This window comes from Poeciliopsis prolifica, unplaced genomic scaffold (genome assembly GCF_027474105.1).
Source record: "Poeciliopsis prolifica strain line A6 unplaced genomic scaffold, Auburn_PproV2 SCAFFOLD023, whole genome shotgun sequence".
Classification (NCBI taxonomy): domain Eukaryota; kingdom Metazoa; phylum Chordata; class Actinopteri; order Cyprinodontiformes; family Poeciliidae; genus Poeciliopsis; species Poeciliopsis prolifica.
In genome coordinates this window covers 6,959,834-6,976,541 of record NW_026562398.1, presented here as the reverse complement: position 1 = coordinate 6,976,541, position 16,708 = coordinate 6,959,834, and the positions used below count along the sequence as shown (strand labels likewise).

The 16,708-nt window shown below is 36.4% G+C and overlaps 1 protein-coding gene across 1 annotated transcript; it reads right to left on the bottom strand.

The window, feature by feature from the left end:
- Positions 1 to 856: 856 nt before the first annotated feature.
- sypb (synaptophysin b) lies at positions 857 to 14,956 on the bottom strand. Its single transcript, XM_055045851.1, has 7 exons — positions 14,850 to 14,956; positions 13,675 to 13,740; positions 5,794 to 5,918; positions 5,476 to 5,674; positions 4,210 to 4,401; positions 3,818 to 4,128; positions 857 to 2,719 (listed from the first exon to the last, which is right to left on the bottom strand). The coding sequence occupies exons 1-6, from the start codon at positions 14,865 to 14,867 to the stop codon at positions 3,847 to 3,849; spliced, it is 882 nt and encodes a 293-aa protein (XP_054901826.1). The 5' UTR covers positions 14,868 to 14,956; the 3' UTR covers positions 857 to 2,719; positions 3,818 to 3,846.
- Positions 14,957 to 16,708: the final 1,752 nt, after the last annotated feature.

Here is a 16,708-nt window from a genome sequence, read left to right as displayed (position 1 = left end):
TATGAAAAATTTTGTGATGCTACATGAGCTCTAGTAGCTCTCTGCACATTGTCAGAAAATAAACAAACCTTCAACCCTTCAACCACTTCCTGTCGTCATCTCAGTAGATTTAGTCAACATGGAAAGGGATTACGCTACGGTGTACAGATAGTTTGATTAGTCAAAAAGAAGAGTTGCAAAGCATTTCTGGCATTGAGACAAGAACATATAACAAATGGTACAAATAAAAAAGATTCTGGAGCCTAACAATATTTTAGTAAATACTAGAAAAAACAATAGCAGTACAATTGACAATACAGGGCCTATTGTATTTAACAAATACACAAAACGTGTCTGTTAGGAACTTCCTCTTTTAAATTTGCATAAGCCAGAATAAAACCAGTTTCGTTTCAATGCAATTCAAATCAGCGTTTAGGTGCAGAAATGCTTCGCTGGTTCAGGTTTATTTTCCATAAGAGGACGTTTCTCTGCTGGAGGAAAACGAGACTGAGCTGATTTTTAATTCATTCATTTTTATCCATTTATACGTGTCGTTCGTAGGTAAAAGCAAGAAATCCGCAGCATTTAAACTGGTCAAAACTGTGTGAATTTATCTAGACTGAGGACAGTTGAGTTGACAACAAAACCCATGTGATCTAAAGAAGTCTTACCTTAACATAAGTTAATCTGGTGCATTTTTATTTAAAATATGTTTGTCCTTCATCCAGTAAAGTTAGGTAGAGATTGTACTTGCAATACTTCATACTCAAAAAAGTAGTGATAGATGCAACTACCATCCCATATTCACATTAAACATAACAAAAATTACATGAAACAAGTGTCTCAACAGTCATCCAGAGACAATAAACACAATTAATTCTTCAACAGAATAATTTCAAGTTTATTTCATTTAGTTTCACATGAATCCCATATAATAAGAATACGGCAAAACTTTGGAGAGTCTTGAATATTTTTTTCCGACTTATCATCATCATAAATACTAATATGAATACATCATAGACAATAAAACACAGCACTACTTGAGGGCTTAGAGAGTATCACAAGACATCATTCACCACTAACGACAGACTATATTTCATTTCAGCATATTTATAAGAGCTACAGTGGAAGAGAAAGAAAGACAGAAAGGGAGAGAAAGCAAGTAGCTTCTAGATTGCCTGGCTCTAAGAACTCTGATTGAAAAGCAAAAAAAAAGGAGAGAGAGAGGGAACAAGATTTTACAATGACTAGAGATGCACTGGAGTTGAACTACGGCTGTTTCTGTTGAGAGCTGTGGAAGCTAAATGCCAATAAAACACATCTGCTATCGTTTGGCAAACATGCTGCTTGGAGATCCGTACGGAGGATGGGCAGCCGCAGCCGTACAGGTGTGTTTGCATCTGGATACAAGCAGTTATTGCAGCACTTTGTGCTTTCAGTAGATTATGGCAGAGCTGCTGTAATAATCAGTGTTGTGTACCAAACATCGGGTCTTGCTTTGTTCCTGAGCCTCGGCCTCTAACGTGGGATTATTGATGGAATGTCGGAGTAGGATGCACGCACTAAACCGGATTTCCAATCGGAAGAGGAGGAGAGTCAAGGGCGGGATGAAGACGGCGCGTTGTGTGTGGCACGACTATGATTTTTAGAAACCTAATAAACCCTCGTTTACGTTTTAATCTGTGTCGAAGTGATTAAAGTGTGACAAAAACACCATAAAAAAAACAAAACAAACACACACATCTCTGTCTGAGGACTTTCCGAATCACAAAGAAGGCGATCGAGAAAAGGACAAGATTTTTTTTTCTTTTTTTGACAATGTAAAATGAATGCCATCCAAACAAATACACAGAAACTCTTACTACACCATCTGATTTCACAATTTCCATACTGACAACACAGCAAATATGAGACGCCAAAGGTAATTTTCTTCTCCAAACGCACTTGTGATTTGCAGATGCCAGGATCAATAATAATCAGCGCACAACCAGAATGTATCCACTTGTGATATCAGATGGTTGAAAAATATATAAAAACCTACTTTCATCACTAACATTACCACTGTCACTCACTTCTCTATAGATAGATATCTTGGTTTTTAGTCATTATTTGCAGCCTTTGCCCAGATTGTTATTTTTCAAATCATTAATTCAAAGCAAATATTCAGATTTAAATGTGACTGTGAATCCGGTCAGTAAAGGTTAAAACTATGAGAGCTCCTAAACAGAACCAAAATAAATGCAATTGAATAACTCTGTGCTCAACATTTGTTGTATAACAACTAATATAGAGTGCACAATTATTCAACTGTGTACATATAATCATATATATATTTATATATCAGCAAGTCGATATTTACACAGCACAGACAAATACATTCTCTCAAGTTAAATATAACTACAATTTTTTCCCCCATCATAAATTTTCTCTGTCACAACAAGGTTTCCCTTACGAATGTTTTGGTATTTGTGTTCAAGTTTTTCTCGTATACCCAAACAGACAATCCTCTGTTGTCTTTTACAGTTAAATACATCACGAGAATAATCATCATTGTTACAGCAAACAGAAGAAATCCATTCCCGCCCACCCCAGAACCGACCCGCCCGTCCCCTCCCCGTATGGTAAGAGTGCGGCCTCCCCTGCCGCCGCCTGCCGCCTCACAGACACACAGACAGACACACAGCGGCGTGTGGAGACGCAGGTGGTGGTTGAGAAACGCTCCGACAACGACCAGATCGCCCTGAGGAGGAGAGAGAAGAAACAGGATGCACCAATCGATCAATCAAGTTTATCTGTGTGGAAAATTTCAGCACAAGGGATTTTCAAAGATGCTTTACATCACGGGTGTCCAAAGTAAGGCACTTGGGCCATTTGTGGCCCTGCGATTAATTTTGTGGGGCCGCTTACTGCAAATCAAGAATGGCACAAATTTGGTCATCCAACAGTTTATATCTCTTTAAATGGAAAATATTAATCACAACACAAACAATTCATTATTATTGTTGTTGTTGTTAGTTGTGCCACAAACATCTGTCATGTTTTTATTCAAAAACAGATTTTGATTCACGTTCATTACATTTTTTCAGACGTTAACTCAGAGGATATCAATCTTCTCACAGATTGATTGATTGATTACAAACATGGTGACAGTTTTAACAATTATGAAAAAAGTATGTATTATAAAAGTTACATACTGCAGCTTTTAGGCTAACTTACTTTCTGTCTATGAATTCGAAAGATTTCAGCAGATTTGAGTGGCAGCAGGTTACACTGACTTGAGTAACTTCTTTGAAAAATATTACTTTTAGAGGTATTTTACTGCACTGTACTTTTTCCTCTTATTTTATTATCAAGTATTTCTACTTTGACTTGAGTAAAATATCTGAATTTTCTCCCCACTGAATGAAAAACAAGTTTTTACCAGAAATCCACCAGATGCAGACACACATTTGCAGTTTTTGGGAAAGTTTCATAAGATTTTTATCGGGAAAAAAAAACTGATTTGGATACATTTACTTTTGCCTGATTTTGTTATTTTTTAATTATTATATCAATTATTGTCATTTTGGTCCTTAAAACACCAAAGGTTCCACTTAACTTTATATTTTGGTCTGTCTGATTTTGTAATTTTACATATTAAATGAGTGATAATTTGGCCAGTTACTCAGTACTTGAATAGACTTTTACCAAATACTTTTTGTCTTCACTTGAATAAAAATACGTTGACTTACTTAAGTGCAGTTTTGGATACTCTACCCACCTGTGTATTTTAGTTACACATTAATTTAAGACATTCTCAGGATGCGTGTGGATATCCTGTACTGACTGATGAACTCACCGTCCTGCAGCTGTTTTGGCTGAGGAGGTTTACATCTGGTTGGAGTAGGAGGTGGGCTGCTGATCGTAGCCCTGGTTGTAACCTCCGTCTTCATTGTAGCCCCCTTGCTGGCCGTACTCGGGCTGGTATCCGCCCTGGGTGCCGGCGTACGGGTCCTGCTGTCCGTAGCCTCCCTGGGCGAAGGAATCGGGGGCGGGCTGCTTCTCTTGCGATGGGACGTACGTTCCCGTGAACGCAGCCATCCAGCCGGTCTCTTTGAAGACGAACCACAGGTTTCCCACCCAAAGGATCAGATTGATGAAACCAAAAGCCTGGATGGAGACCAATGTTCATCGTAAGACCAACGTCAATCTCACAGTGATTCTTTATGCTGCTCAGAATCGGGAACCCACCACAGAGGTGTTGAGCCCGGAGACTTTGGGGTCGTAGACCTCTTTGCAGAGGTTTTCCCGATCGTCGCAGGCCTGGATGAGAGTGATCACCCTCTCTGGATCGGTGGCTGTCTTCACGTCTGACAGGCCTTTAGCCCAAGCACATGATGAGACCAGCCACATAAAGGCAAACACTGCTGTCACGACAAAGTCCTAGAACCAGAAAAACAATCAAATCTGTTTTTGAAACCAACAACATCATGACATCAGGAAAGCATGTCACTGTAATTCCATCACTAAATCAATCCCGCAGGATTTTGTGATTGGTTTTTTGTTTTTGATAAACCAATTATTTGTTTGTCTACTTTAGGAATGTTTACAACATTTTTTATTCATTAAACTCCTTCTGAAATTTGTATGTTGAAGAAAAAGCATAAGAATGAAGCAACAATCAGACAAATTGGACATGGAAATATTTTTATACTTTAGGCAATTTCAACACCTGTTAGTCTGATTGGGGACTAAATCAATCAGACTGTTCCCCTCCTCGCCTGTAGTGGCGCTGCAGCAGAAACTACTGCAGGAAATGACACAAAAACCTCTGAAGACGACATGAGCAGAACTTCCTTCTTCACAAAATATGAACAAAAATGATCAGCAGAGTTTTGTGGTTGTAGGATTTCTGTTATGATGTTGGTCCAGCCAGTGTTAGACTCTGATGTTTGTTTTGGTTCTGTTTACCCAGAATGCCCTGCGCTAACATACGGCAGAATGGCAGAAGTCAGAAATACTGCCACCTGCAGGTCAGGTGGGAGTTAGCATCACTCTCACCCAATGCTTTTGACCATTTTTGTGAAAATTTTGCAATAAACCCACAGCTATGATTTAGTTTGATAAAATGCCTCAATGAAATCCCGAAAACGAGAAGAATTGCTAAACGTCGTAATGTAAATATTGATAAAAATTAATCCAAGTTTTAATCACTCTTTTCTTTTCAAGGTGCTTAAGAAGAAGCATGTTTTTCTGATGCTGAAATCTACTTCTGGATGACATTTTTTTATTGCCCAGGAGACAGAAACAGAAATAAACAGTCAACTTTACACTCTATGTAAGTTTTAACACTTAATATTAAAATACATGTTATTTTGCATGCAAAGTATTAAAACTTTGTATGCATAGCTCCTAAAATACAAAATGTAAACCTACCAAGCAGTGGTATAAAACTATAACATTGCTATTTGACATTTTGCGCCGGTCAAGTTGAAAAATGTGAATGAAAGAACTCACAATCCGGGCCCCCTTGTTGTTTTCGCGGTACTTCTCCAGAACGAAACAGTAGGTGGCGAGGGCTGCCATGGAGTAGAGGAAGGAGAAGACGGCGATGGTTACGAAGAACTCGGCTGAAGAAGAGTAGTCCCCGACCAGGAACTGGCGGTCCGGTTTCCCTCCCTCGCAGGTGGGGGCGTCGAAGTAAACCTGATGGAGCCTGAAGACAAGAACGCAAACAAAAAGACACAAGAAGAAGAGAGAGAAGAGATAAAACAATACTTCAAGAAAACAACATGTAAATCAAATTATTAATTATTTTAATGACGTTTGTCGTACCTGAACGGGTATTCAAATTCTACTTCTATTCCCAGGTTACTATATGATCGGTTTTTACACTCCACACTCATCTTGAACATGCCAGAGTAGCTGCCACATGTCGAGAAGGCGAAGATCGCAAAGATCTGGGAAACATTAAAAGTAGAAAACAGAAACGCACAAGAAGAATTAGCTTGTTTTTCCAGACAATCTTTCAGGGCTTCGCATTGGACTTTATTTTCCAGCAAGAGAAGCCATATTCTTTCTCATGTAAGGCAACTTCCAACTCGACCAACTTGTTTACTTCTCTTAATTATATTTATAACACCTTTCAAAAGAATTGAAGATTCTTAAAATTGTCCACATTTTTTCATTGTTAAAAGCACAAAATTCAAAGTGTTCATAGACCAACAGATAATAATGCATAGCAATAACGGCCCAGATCTAAGTAAAAATGAGAATCTGTGACTAAACTCGAATTTCTTTTCAATGTGACTGAACTTCAACTTTCTGGTTGTGTGACGCTGCTACAAATATATCCCAGAAGACTTGCAGCTGTAGATTCAGAAAATGTTGCTTCAACATGTCGGATGTTGACTTTTAAAACATTTATTTGTATTTTAAAAAACTATTTAATTGGATTTAACACTCATGGCCTATTTTCAAAATACATTGAATTTTCTGACTAACATGACAAAAGGCATGCACTGCAAAAACAAAATCATACCAACTATTTTTGGTCCTTTTAGTGCAGTTATACTAGAGAATTTGATATAAGACAAAAATAATTAACAGTAACTTTTCAGCAAGATTTGGCAGCTTGTTTTTAACTTTGATGAAAAAGTACCAGTTCTACTGGCAGATTATTTAATTTGTAACATAACAAGATGAAATAATCTGCCAGAGAAACTGGTACTTTTTCATCAATATCAATGACTTATTTACTTAAAAAAGCTAATTTCTTTCTGAAACATTACTTGAAAGTTAATTGTGTCTTATATGACAATATTTGCACAAGACACTAGACCAAAGATGCTTGACGTAGGTTCAATACCTTTGCAGAACACATTCTGACACACTACAAAGCTTTTGGTGAAAATACTTTAGTGCACTTGAAATAAAACAAAACTAACTTAAAAATAACTTTTTATCACACTGTAGCTTATTTTAAGTCAGTACTTCCTTAAAATTAATGAAAAAGTTCCAGTTCCACAGGCAGTTTATGTAACATTTACATTGGAAAAATGCCTTGTTATAAACAAAACTAGATCAATATTAAGGAATTTTTGACTGCAAACAAGCTCATATATGTTGCTGTTTTCTCTTATTGTAAATATTAATAACTGTTGCTGTGTGCAATGCTTTTGGTTCCTGCCTGCAGCATCCTCCAGTCCCTCTGCGCCGTTGATAAATTCACACCAAGTGTAAATCAATGCACCGTTGTTAACAGCCAACACAGCACAGACTGTCCCTGTTGCCATGGTTATTGGGGAAAATTTTAATTTCCGCATAGCTGTGTTTTTTGTTTTGTTTGTTTTGTCTTTTAATTCCCTGGTTATGTTCCTGGTGAAAGCTGTCCGTGTGCAAACTGACCCAGACTCTCTCACCTACAGCAGATTAGAGGAGCCAGACTATTTTTACCACACCCTCCCGGTTCTGCAGGCCAGATCCGATCGGAGGGACAATCCAGCTATTAATCTGGCTGAGGTGCTTCTCCATCTGTCACCGGATACAGAGCTACAGAGGGAAAACACCCTCAATGTCCACGCTGCGTCTCTGAACTGACACACGTCACTTCCTTCTGATCGCCTGTTTTCCACAAACGGCGTTGATAAACGGCAAAAACAATATTATCGGTAATCTTATTATAATTATAATCGGCGATCGATAATCTTTCAGCTCATGTGACCAGGAGGTTTGTTTCCTCTATGTTTAGGTTTTTGGATGATGTTTTGTAACATCGGGACTTTTTTCACCGGTTTGAATAACTCGAAGTCACCCAAGGCCGCCATCTTGTTTTGACAAACGTTTTTTTTTTTTTTTTTTTATAGCTGCCGTTTATTTGGACTTTTATTTATATGACGGCCATTTTAGACAGAAAAAAATAGTAAATTTCTGTTAAAATGAATTAATGAATAATCAGATTTTTTTGTATTAATCAGAAAAAACAAAAATTTATCATTTGGTTAGACAAAAAACTTTTGAGATTAATCACAGAATTTTTCTAGAAAAAAGAAAACAAGAAAACTTCTGATCTTGAAAAGCCAATAAACTCAGAAATGTCGACATTAATCAAAAAACACTTTGACATTTCTGAGATTCAAAAGTTGAACATTTTTGACTTTTTAAAAATGTTTTGAGTTTGAATTCTTATGTTTTTGCACTAAGCACAACATAAATCCTAAATTCATAATTGAATGTATTCTAATGTTTTATCTCTATTGGAATGATTCAAACAGGACATTTATCCCGTTTTTACATTTATAGAACTGAATTTCACACTTTGAGTAAAATATTTGTATGAATCTTATATGTAAATTGGTGGTAAAGACAGTTTTTAATGTTTTGGTTTTTCTTACCAACATGCAGATGAAGAACAGGGTGAAATATGGCTGCAGCGGTGGTTTAATTCAATATTTACAGCTGCAGGACTCTGCTTGTAGTAAGCTGTTCTAAAAAAATAAAAACTACACCTCTCAGCCGGTTTAATGTATCAATTTCATCAAACCTGGAGTATTTACAACCCAGGTTTCAGTTTTCACAGATATCTTCTTTCATTATCTCATCAACAAACAAGAAGCTGCATTATGGGGTTTGTTTGCTGACTTATTTTTTTCTCATCTCTTTACAAAAATACAAAAACTTCTCAAACCTTGTTTTTCACAAACTAACATATTTCTGGGTGGTTGTGGTAGATTTACTCAAAGTACTGGATCTCTAAGGTTTTAAATAAATGATTAATACCACACAGTTGCTGTATCCTGAAAACCAACAATTTCGCTGTGAGCCCACTATTTATTTTCCTTTTCATACGAATCCTGGCTTGTTATTGGAAACTGTTTTATTCCTGAAATTAAATCCCACTCAAAAGCATTCATGTTACATAATAGCTAAAAAAAAAAAAAAAAGAAAATGATAGTGAAAACTTTCTTCAATTTTTGCTTCCAAATCTTAACGGTTTAAAACAAACACATTGCACTTGCAGATATCCAAACGTGGATGCAGGTAGGTTTTAAAAACAAGCACTGATGTTTGCAAGAAACAAAGTCAGCATTCTGTATTTCTGGTCTCTGCAGACAATTAGGGGAGGACTGGAGCCATGGCAATGCATCACAAAAAAAAAAAAAAAAAAAAAGTAATATATATATATATATATATATATATATATATATATATATATATATATATATATATATATATATATATATATATATATCTTTACCAAAGTATAAAGAAATCTGTTTTCTATGTTTTCTGTCTCTTTTGGTTAAAGAAATACAAGTCATTGTTTCAATATTCCTTGGTCAGAATATCTGATGAGAGTTTGTGCGAAAACATCTGTAATAAAAAAGTGTTTAGATTTGTTGACGGAAATTTGTGATAATTCTCAATAAACTGGAGGGACTGATTGCAGATAAAAACTGCATCGATTTGATTGATAACATAACATTTAATCACTTTTAGTGTTTAGAATCTAGAGGGCCACATGAAAAGCTACAGAGTTTGACACATGTGGCTCAAGCGGATGGTATTGGAGTTAATGTAATTTTGCCACAAAACAAATAAAGCACCTCACACTTTTTTTTATTCCATCCTTAATATGCATTAAAACATTTTTAAATAGGATAATTTTCTCTTCATATAGGAGATAAACAGAAAACAAGCCCTGGAGTAATAACCGAATGAAGCATCTGTACAGAAAACACCTAATGAGCTGCAACAAAATAAACACCTTTTATTACACATTACGGATTAACGCCGAGTGAATCGGGCTGTTACTTTGTGTTCTCGGCCTTTTAATGTTTGCTGAGAATGAGTCAGAGCATGAATTTAAATTCAGACCAAACCCAATGCAGCAGCGTGTTGCTGCAGCAGGAGAGGAGAGAAAACGGCCATATTTGGCTAAATGGGAGCTGCGTTTGGTAACTCACTGTCTTCTGACAACCAACACACCTTTCTCAGGTTTCACCCTTCATTATATTAGACACAAACAGAGGAAAGCACAGGAGGTCAAAGGTGACGCAGTATCATCGTATCAAGCATTTTAAGATATTTCTACTTCAAATATCTTAGTTCATTTGAAATAAGACAAAGTAGCTGAAAAATAACTTTTCCGCAAGATATAGAGGATTTTTTTTTTATGTAAATAACTTAAAATTGTTGAAAAAGTGTTAGATTTATTGGAAGATAAATTAACTTATAACATGGGAATAATGTCTGGTCATTAGTTAAATAATCTGAGTACATTTTTAAATCAACATCAAGGAATTATGGGACTTAAACAAGCTCCTATATCTTACTAAAAAGTTACTTGTAAGTTAGTTTTTTTCTTATTTCTCGTGAACTGAGATATTTGTATCAGAAACTAGAACAAAGATACCAGGTAAGCTGCATAGATCTATTCCTTTCCTGCTCTGATTTCACTGGATTCAGTTCAAGAATCTGGATAATATCACCGAGGATTGGCTCCTCTTCCCCCTCCTAAAAAATAAATAAATTCCTGTCTTCCTTATGATACATGCCCATAATAATGCAGGAAGAGCAGGCGCTCTGGCAGCCTTTCCTCCAGCCTGACGCTGAGGCACGCAGACCCTCTCTGACAGATGATTCATGCATCGCCCTGGCCTCCTGATTGGTCGGTTGGCTCGCAGTGACCCAGGGAGACAGTGATGAGGTGCTGGCACACTCACATAGCTCCAGGGAAGGACTACAGAGTCATGCAGCACACTCATGCCTCTGACTGCTGTGCTGCAAATCCGCAGAGGCTGTAACAGCGCGGAGCTGTGTCAACACCGTAATGTTTTCATCTGTGTTATGGCTCCTCTCTGGCTTGGGCTCTGACTTCCTCCAAAACCATCAAAATACTGTAAAGGTGACCTGTAATGCTTAGGATACATCTATAGACGATAGAAAACATTTCCATTACAGTTTTCAGCTGAGAATCATCATCAGTTAATGAGATTTTAATCTGTTTGAGCTCCTTTCAGATTGATCTGTTTTAGGGGCTCTGTCTCTTTAAATCCAAATGAGCTGCTGCTGGCCACGCCCCCCAACTCAATGATGGGAAAATGACTGCACACAGATGCACAATTACATAACCATACATGTTTGAAAAGCAAAAGCAAAACCTGCTGCAAAACCAAGAATGCAGCAAATACACAAAATCTTTCCAAGTAATTTTGGTTTAGTTTTTGGTGGAAACATCTTAGTTCTTTAAATAAAACAAACTAAGATTGAAGTAGCTTTTCAGCGAGATATAGAGGCTTGTTTTAAATAAATATTTCATTCAAGTTGTTGTTCTGTTGTCAGATAAATTAACTTATAACAAGGGAGAAATGTGTTCTTACAAGAGAAATAATCTGCCAAAAGAACAAGAACTTTTTTTAAATCAATATTAAGAAATTATTTTTTTAAAACACGACTTTCTTAAAAGTTACTTGTAAGTTAGCTTGTTTTATGTGAAGTTTACTAAGATATTTGCACTAAAAACTAAGCCAGAATTCCAGCAGCCATTGCGCAGTGCATACAGCAGTAAAACCAGCTGAACAAATGTGTTGGAGCTCAGCTTCGGTTGCTAGGCAACGGAGCAGGGTCCATCGAATGTGACTCGACAATCGGGAGGTTTTTGGATTTCACAGAAATCATCTCTGTGATTGTTTAAGTACTTTAAGACACAGCTGAGACCCAAATGGACGTAAAAAAATAAATAAATAAAAACTAAAAAATTTGAATTTTACACAATAGGACATCTTTAAATTGCAGCTCATACTGAAAAAACCCAAGGTGACCTTCTTAGTTTATTAACTTATTCCTACAAACGCATTGACATGAGAGTGGGCGACGTGTTCAAGCAGCTGTGGAGGTAAATGTGGGTCGGATAAACGTCTCCTCCTTTCTAAACTCTCCCAGCAGAAGCTAAAGCTAAACTGGAGCAGCTCCAGAGTCGAGCCTGCAGCATCGTCTCTGCTGCTGATGGAGGACAAACACTTTGGATGACAGTATGTTATATAACAAACAATAACTGCTTATCTAAACTAAAGAAGCTGTTCTTCATGCTTATTTTATATTTATTTTTTTATGTATTTTGAAATACATGATGCCCGACTCTGAATAATTTAAACAACAGCATTCAGTTTCCTTTTGGGATCAATGAAATATTTTTGAATTTGAATGTTTTGGCTGCCAGTAATGCAAGACTGTGATATTAAGCTATTTAGTAATCAATTATTCTATGTAATTCTGATGATTAATTGAATAAAAATAGGTTTTTAGCAAAACTGCTACATCAATTTCTTAGATATGTGTTTCAATTAATCCACTGTAATTGCTTGTTTGTTTATTTTTCACCTTTGCAACCCTTTGATATCTAAAAGATCTAGAAGGCATTATAAATAAAATATATTATTTTTCTTCTTTTCACATTTTGATAATTTCTCATTTAAAAATTTGATACAATATTAGACATAAATGAAAACTGAAATGCAACAGGAAGACTCAATTTTACATTTTGTAGATTTATTTGAAAGAAGTATGCTTTTCTGAGAAAATAGAAAATAAGGTCAATATGTTGTTTAATTTTGGATTAACTTAAATTATTAAATTGATAATAAAATCGACTTAAACTGCGGAGCTGTGTAACATAGATTGCTTTCTCGCTCACAAGCTGCTATCACAAAACAGATCAGATCACTTTCAAGTACCTAAATTAATTGGTTAAAAAACTATCTAAAAATATTTACTTGATGTAGCAAAAAAATGTCTAAACCAAGGATGCTCAAAGTAGGGGGCGAGGGCCATTTGCAGCCCCTGGATGGATTTTTTGCGGCCCTTTCCAACTACAAAAAGTAAAAAAATTAGGAAAACACTACAACAATTAAAATCTACTTATAAAAATGTTAGATGCAACACAAAGTGATAATGTATTTTACACTTTCTAGTTTCTGTTGTGATTTTCTCTAATCTGCTTTTTTCTGTAAACTTATTTAAGTCTTTTTAAAAGAATACTGACCCAAATTTACTTTGTTGTGACCAAATATGATTTTGTTACATTTTTTAAGATAAAGACATCTTGTTTCACGTTGAAGATTAAGTTAATTTCGGATTAATTTTTTGTTTTATGACAATATATTACGAAACAATGACTAAAACGGTTACATTTCTGAGAAAAAAATATATTTGTTGAATGGAAAACTTGTTCAAACTTTAATTGAGTTGATCTAACAAGTCAGTTTTATGAGTGTGTGTCATCACAAGAGAGCCCCTAACAATGAATTATGATTCTAACTCAGAATCATAATTCATTTTATTGTTATTATGCAAGAAAGAAAGCACAACAAAATCTAAAAAATAGTAACTCTGAAAGGCAAGTCAAAAAATAAATAGAATATTAAATCTCAACAAATCTAAAAAACATAGTAGAAACACAACAAGAATGTTAAGGAAAAAAATTTAATTTATTTTTAGTTTGCTAATCTTTTACGGTTAAAATCAACGGCCATAAAAACACCAGTATTGTGCAAGCTAATTACAAATTTGCTAGAAATGATAAAGAATCTGGTGTTGACTTGCTGGTATGGGGTAATGGGGGCCTCCAAGAGAAAATCTGCTGGCAGGCCCCAGAAAAGCTTTGTCCGGCCCTGTCTGTTTATGGTCTCTGCTACGTGAATGAGGAAGGAAACTTACCCACTGTAGTACTTTTATAAATCCCAGTGGTTGCTTGACTACAGTGAACTGCCCTTGGGCCACCAGCTGTCAACATAACAAACAAACAATAAGATGGAGCAGATTCTTTACAATATTTTTAACCGCAAAGTTATAATGAAGACGCTTTTCTAGAGTACTGAAAAATACTTCAGCTGCCACATCTTTCAGGTTATGAAATGCTGCGTGAGTGGAGCAGGGAAAGAGCTGCTGCCAGTAGTACAATTAGACAAAGCTGATTAACTGTTTCTGTCCTGCAGCATCCAGCGGCAGCCATTTTTATTTATGTGTTTTACTTATTTATGAGGGGAAAGCGCCTTAAATGTGGCGCAAGGAGAGGGTATTTGTGCGCAGGTGGATGCGACGCCGCAGTCAGAAGGTGTGCATCAGTAAATGGCCGCACATCGAGCGCCTCTCTCTCTCTCTCTATCTCTCTCTCTCTCTCTGTCTCTCTCTCTCTGTCTCTCTTTCCTGAGGTTGTTTTGTTTTCTAGGCATCCTAATGAAACAGGTGACAAAATCTGCTCTCAGATCAGCCTGACAGCTCGATGAGCGCCTGGTTTTCCAGAGCAAACATGAAGGGCTTTATTTAAACCGCTCGGCTGTTTAGAGAGCTGCAGGAGACCTTCCTCCTCCTCCTCCTCCCCCTCCCCCTCCCCCTTCTCCCCTATATGTTGGGCCTGTGTACTGCCCAGAAAATTAATCACATTCCGCTTTTGTTATCTTAGCAACAGCGGCCTAATTGAAACAGGAGCAATCTGAATCAATTATCCGAGTCTCTCTGGAGCGGTCGGTCAGTATCATCTCCTTCCTGAGCTAAATGTCCCTGCTGCGGCTCTCTGGACATCCTGCACAAGCGGGCCGCTCAGTCTGCAGCATCACTAGCTGGAAAAAAAATATCTATGATAATCCAACGAACAATGTCTGCGCAAACTGGATTATTATTGATATTATTATGATCATTTATCAATATTGTTGAATTAATATTTAAAATCCTAACGCTTGTCAGGACTGCATCAAAAATCTCCAACACGAACGGAGCAAATCTGAATTGAAAAATATCAATATCCCATCCCGCAACGCGATCTGTGCATTAACATTCACCGAAGAGCAAATGTAAACAGGAACAGCAGCAGAAATAGGGAGATAATTTCCTACCTGGTTCGCAACATCCATCTTGGCCGCTTACTCGCTGATAAGAGGATCAGAAGGGCGGAGGGAGGGAGGCGGCCCAGCCGGAAGAGCCCGGATGGAGGGAGACGTTCGGGTGGAACAGCCGGGCTGCATCACGAGCTGGGATTTAGGAAGCAAGAGGAAGAGTTGACGCCGCATCGGCCTCGCCGTAGACACCACACGTCAGCACGTTCGCCATGTTGTGAGTGGCGTGTTCTGCTTGGAGCGCAGATAGACGCGTTACCTTCTCTCAATTCTGGTATATACAGAGCTGGTAAGTAACTAGTTACATTTACTCAATTACATTGACTTGAGTAACTTTTTTGAAAAGAAAAACAGTTACTAGCCTACTATGCTGTAATTTTATTATGAAGTATCACTAACTTACTTATGGGTGAAAAGTAGTTTTTGACCACACCTGTTTACTTTCACCTCTGCTCTTACTGGAGTTACATTTCATGTTTTAACCAATAATTCACCAGATAAACCGATTGGTTCTTCTTAAAGTTTCATAAGCTCAATATTGAAAGAAACTGATATGAATTTTTTTGGCCCTGATTTTGCTACTTTTTGCAACTTATTATAATTTTTAAATATTAAATGATTGATAATTTGATCAGTTACTCGAGTAGACTTTTTACCAAATTCTTTTTTTACTCTTAGAGGAGTAATTAATTAGATATGTTTAACTTGTACCTGAATAAATATAATGAGAATGTGCTACTCTTACGAATGTATAATCCTTAGGAAACCCATTAGGCAAGATCACTCATTTAAATCAGGGTCCAAATTTAAGCAGAGCACAAAAAACCAGAAAGTTTATATTGATATAATTTTGCTTATTATTTTCATTACTCGTTAACTCACATATTTTTATTTTATTCAATTCATATTGTTTTTATATTTAGTCCTAAAACCATTTGAAGAGAACTGTCGAAACGTGACACTCACAATATGGCGTCCTCGTTGGCGTAAGGTCCTGACGCTCCCGAGGCTTCGTGCGTCTATGCCACAAGCGTATTGACGTCAGAAGGACTTGGAGTAGAACGGAGCGGCAGCGTCTGTCCAATCAGAGCGCAGCTTCGCTCCGAGGGGGAGCAGAGCGCATGGAGACAGTTCGTGGTTAAGTTCAAGCTTAAACAGACACAAGGAGCTGCGGAGAGCGGAAATGAGAGAAAAAAACAAGTCTAGTGAGACATTATGATGCAGCAAGGTCACCTGACATGAGCTGCGCAAGTAAAAACAAAATATGTTGGCAAAATCGACCTTATATTGAAGATAGTTCAGTTAAACCAGCCTGGAAAAAACATCTCATGTTGAACTAACTCTACCGTCTATTTCCACAGAATTACATTTGTTTATATATAGATTGGTTTTCAACAAAAAGAGAAGCAAGAAAATGGAAATTACAATTTTAAAAAAGTGAATTATTTATTTAAAAAATAAATAAAACTCAATTAGCTAAAATTAATTTAATTTAATTAATAAATACAATTTATTAATTAAATAATACATTTTGCATTAATCAAATTCGATAATTCAATAAAATTATTGAATTTAAATGAAAATTCAATAACAAAAATTCTTATTCTTGTTATTGAATGAAAATTAATTTTCATTCAATAATAAGAACAAATAGTTCAGATCTAGGATCTGTTCAATGTTTTGCAAAAAGAAAAAACATAAACAAACCAGATATTTACAAGCAATATTTAACAAGACATAACCATTTTTTTCTTACTGTCTGACAATAATTCTGACTAAACTTTGCATTTTAAATGTCTGTCAGGATTACTACAAATATTCTTTCTTACCAAAAGCCAGAGAAAAATCTTTAACTGTGT

Bases quoted from the DNA above. Each gene is read 5' to 3' on its own strand.
- sypb (XM_055045851.1), bottom strand. The intron at 5,675-5,793 runs GTACGACAAACG...TCTTGTCTTCAG, and splicing joins GAATTTGAATACCCGTTCAG to GCTCCATCAGGTTTACTTCG. The intron at 4,402-5,475 runs GTGAGTTCTTTC...TTCTGGTTCTAG, and splicing joins ACAACAAGGGGGCCCGGATT to GACTTTGTCGTGACAGCAGT.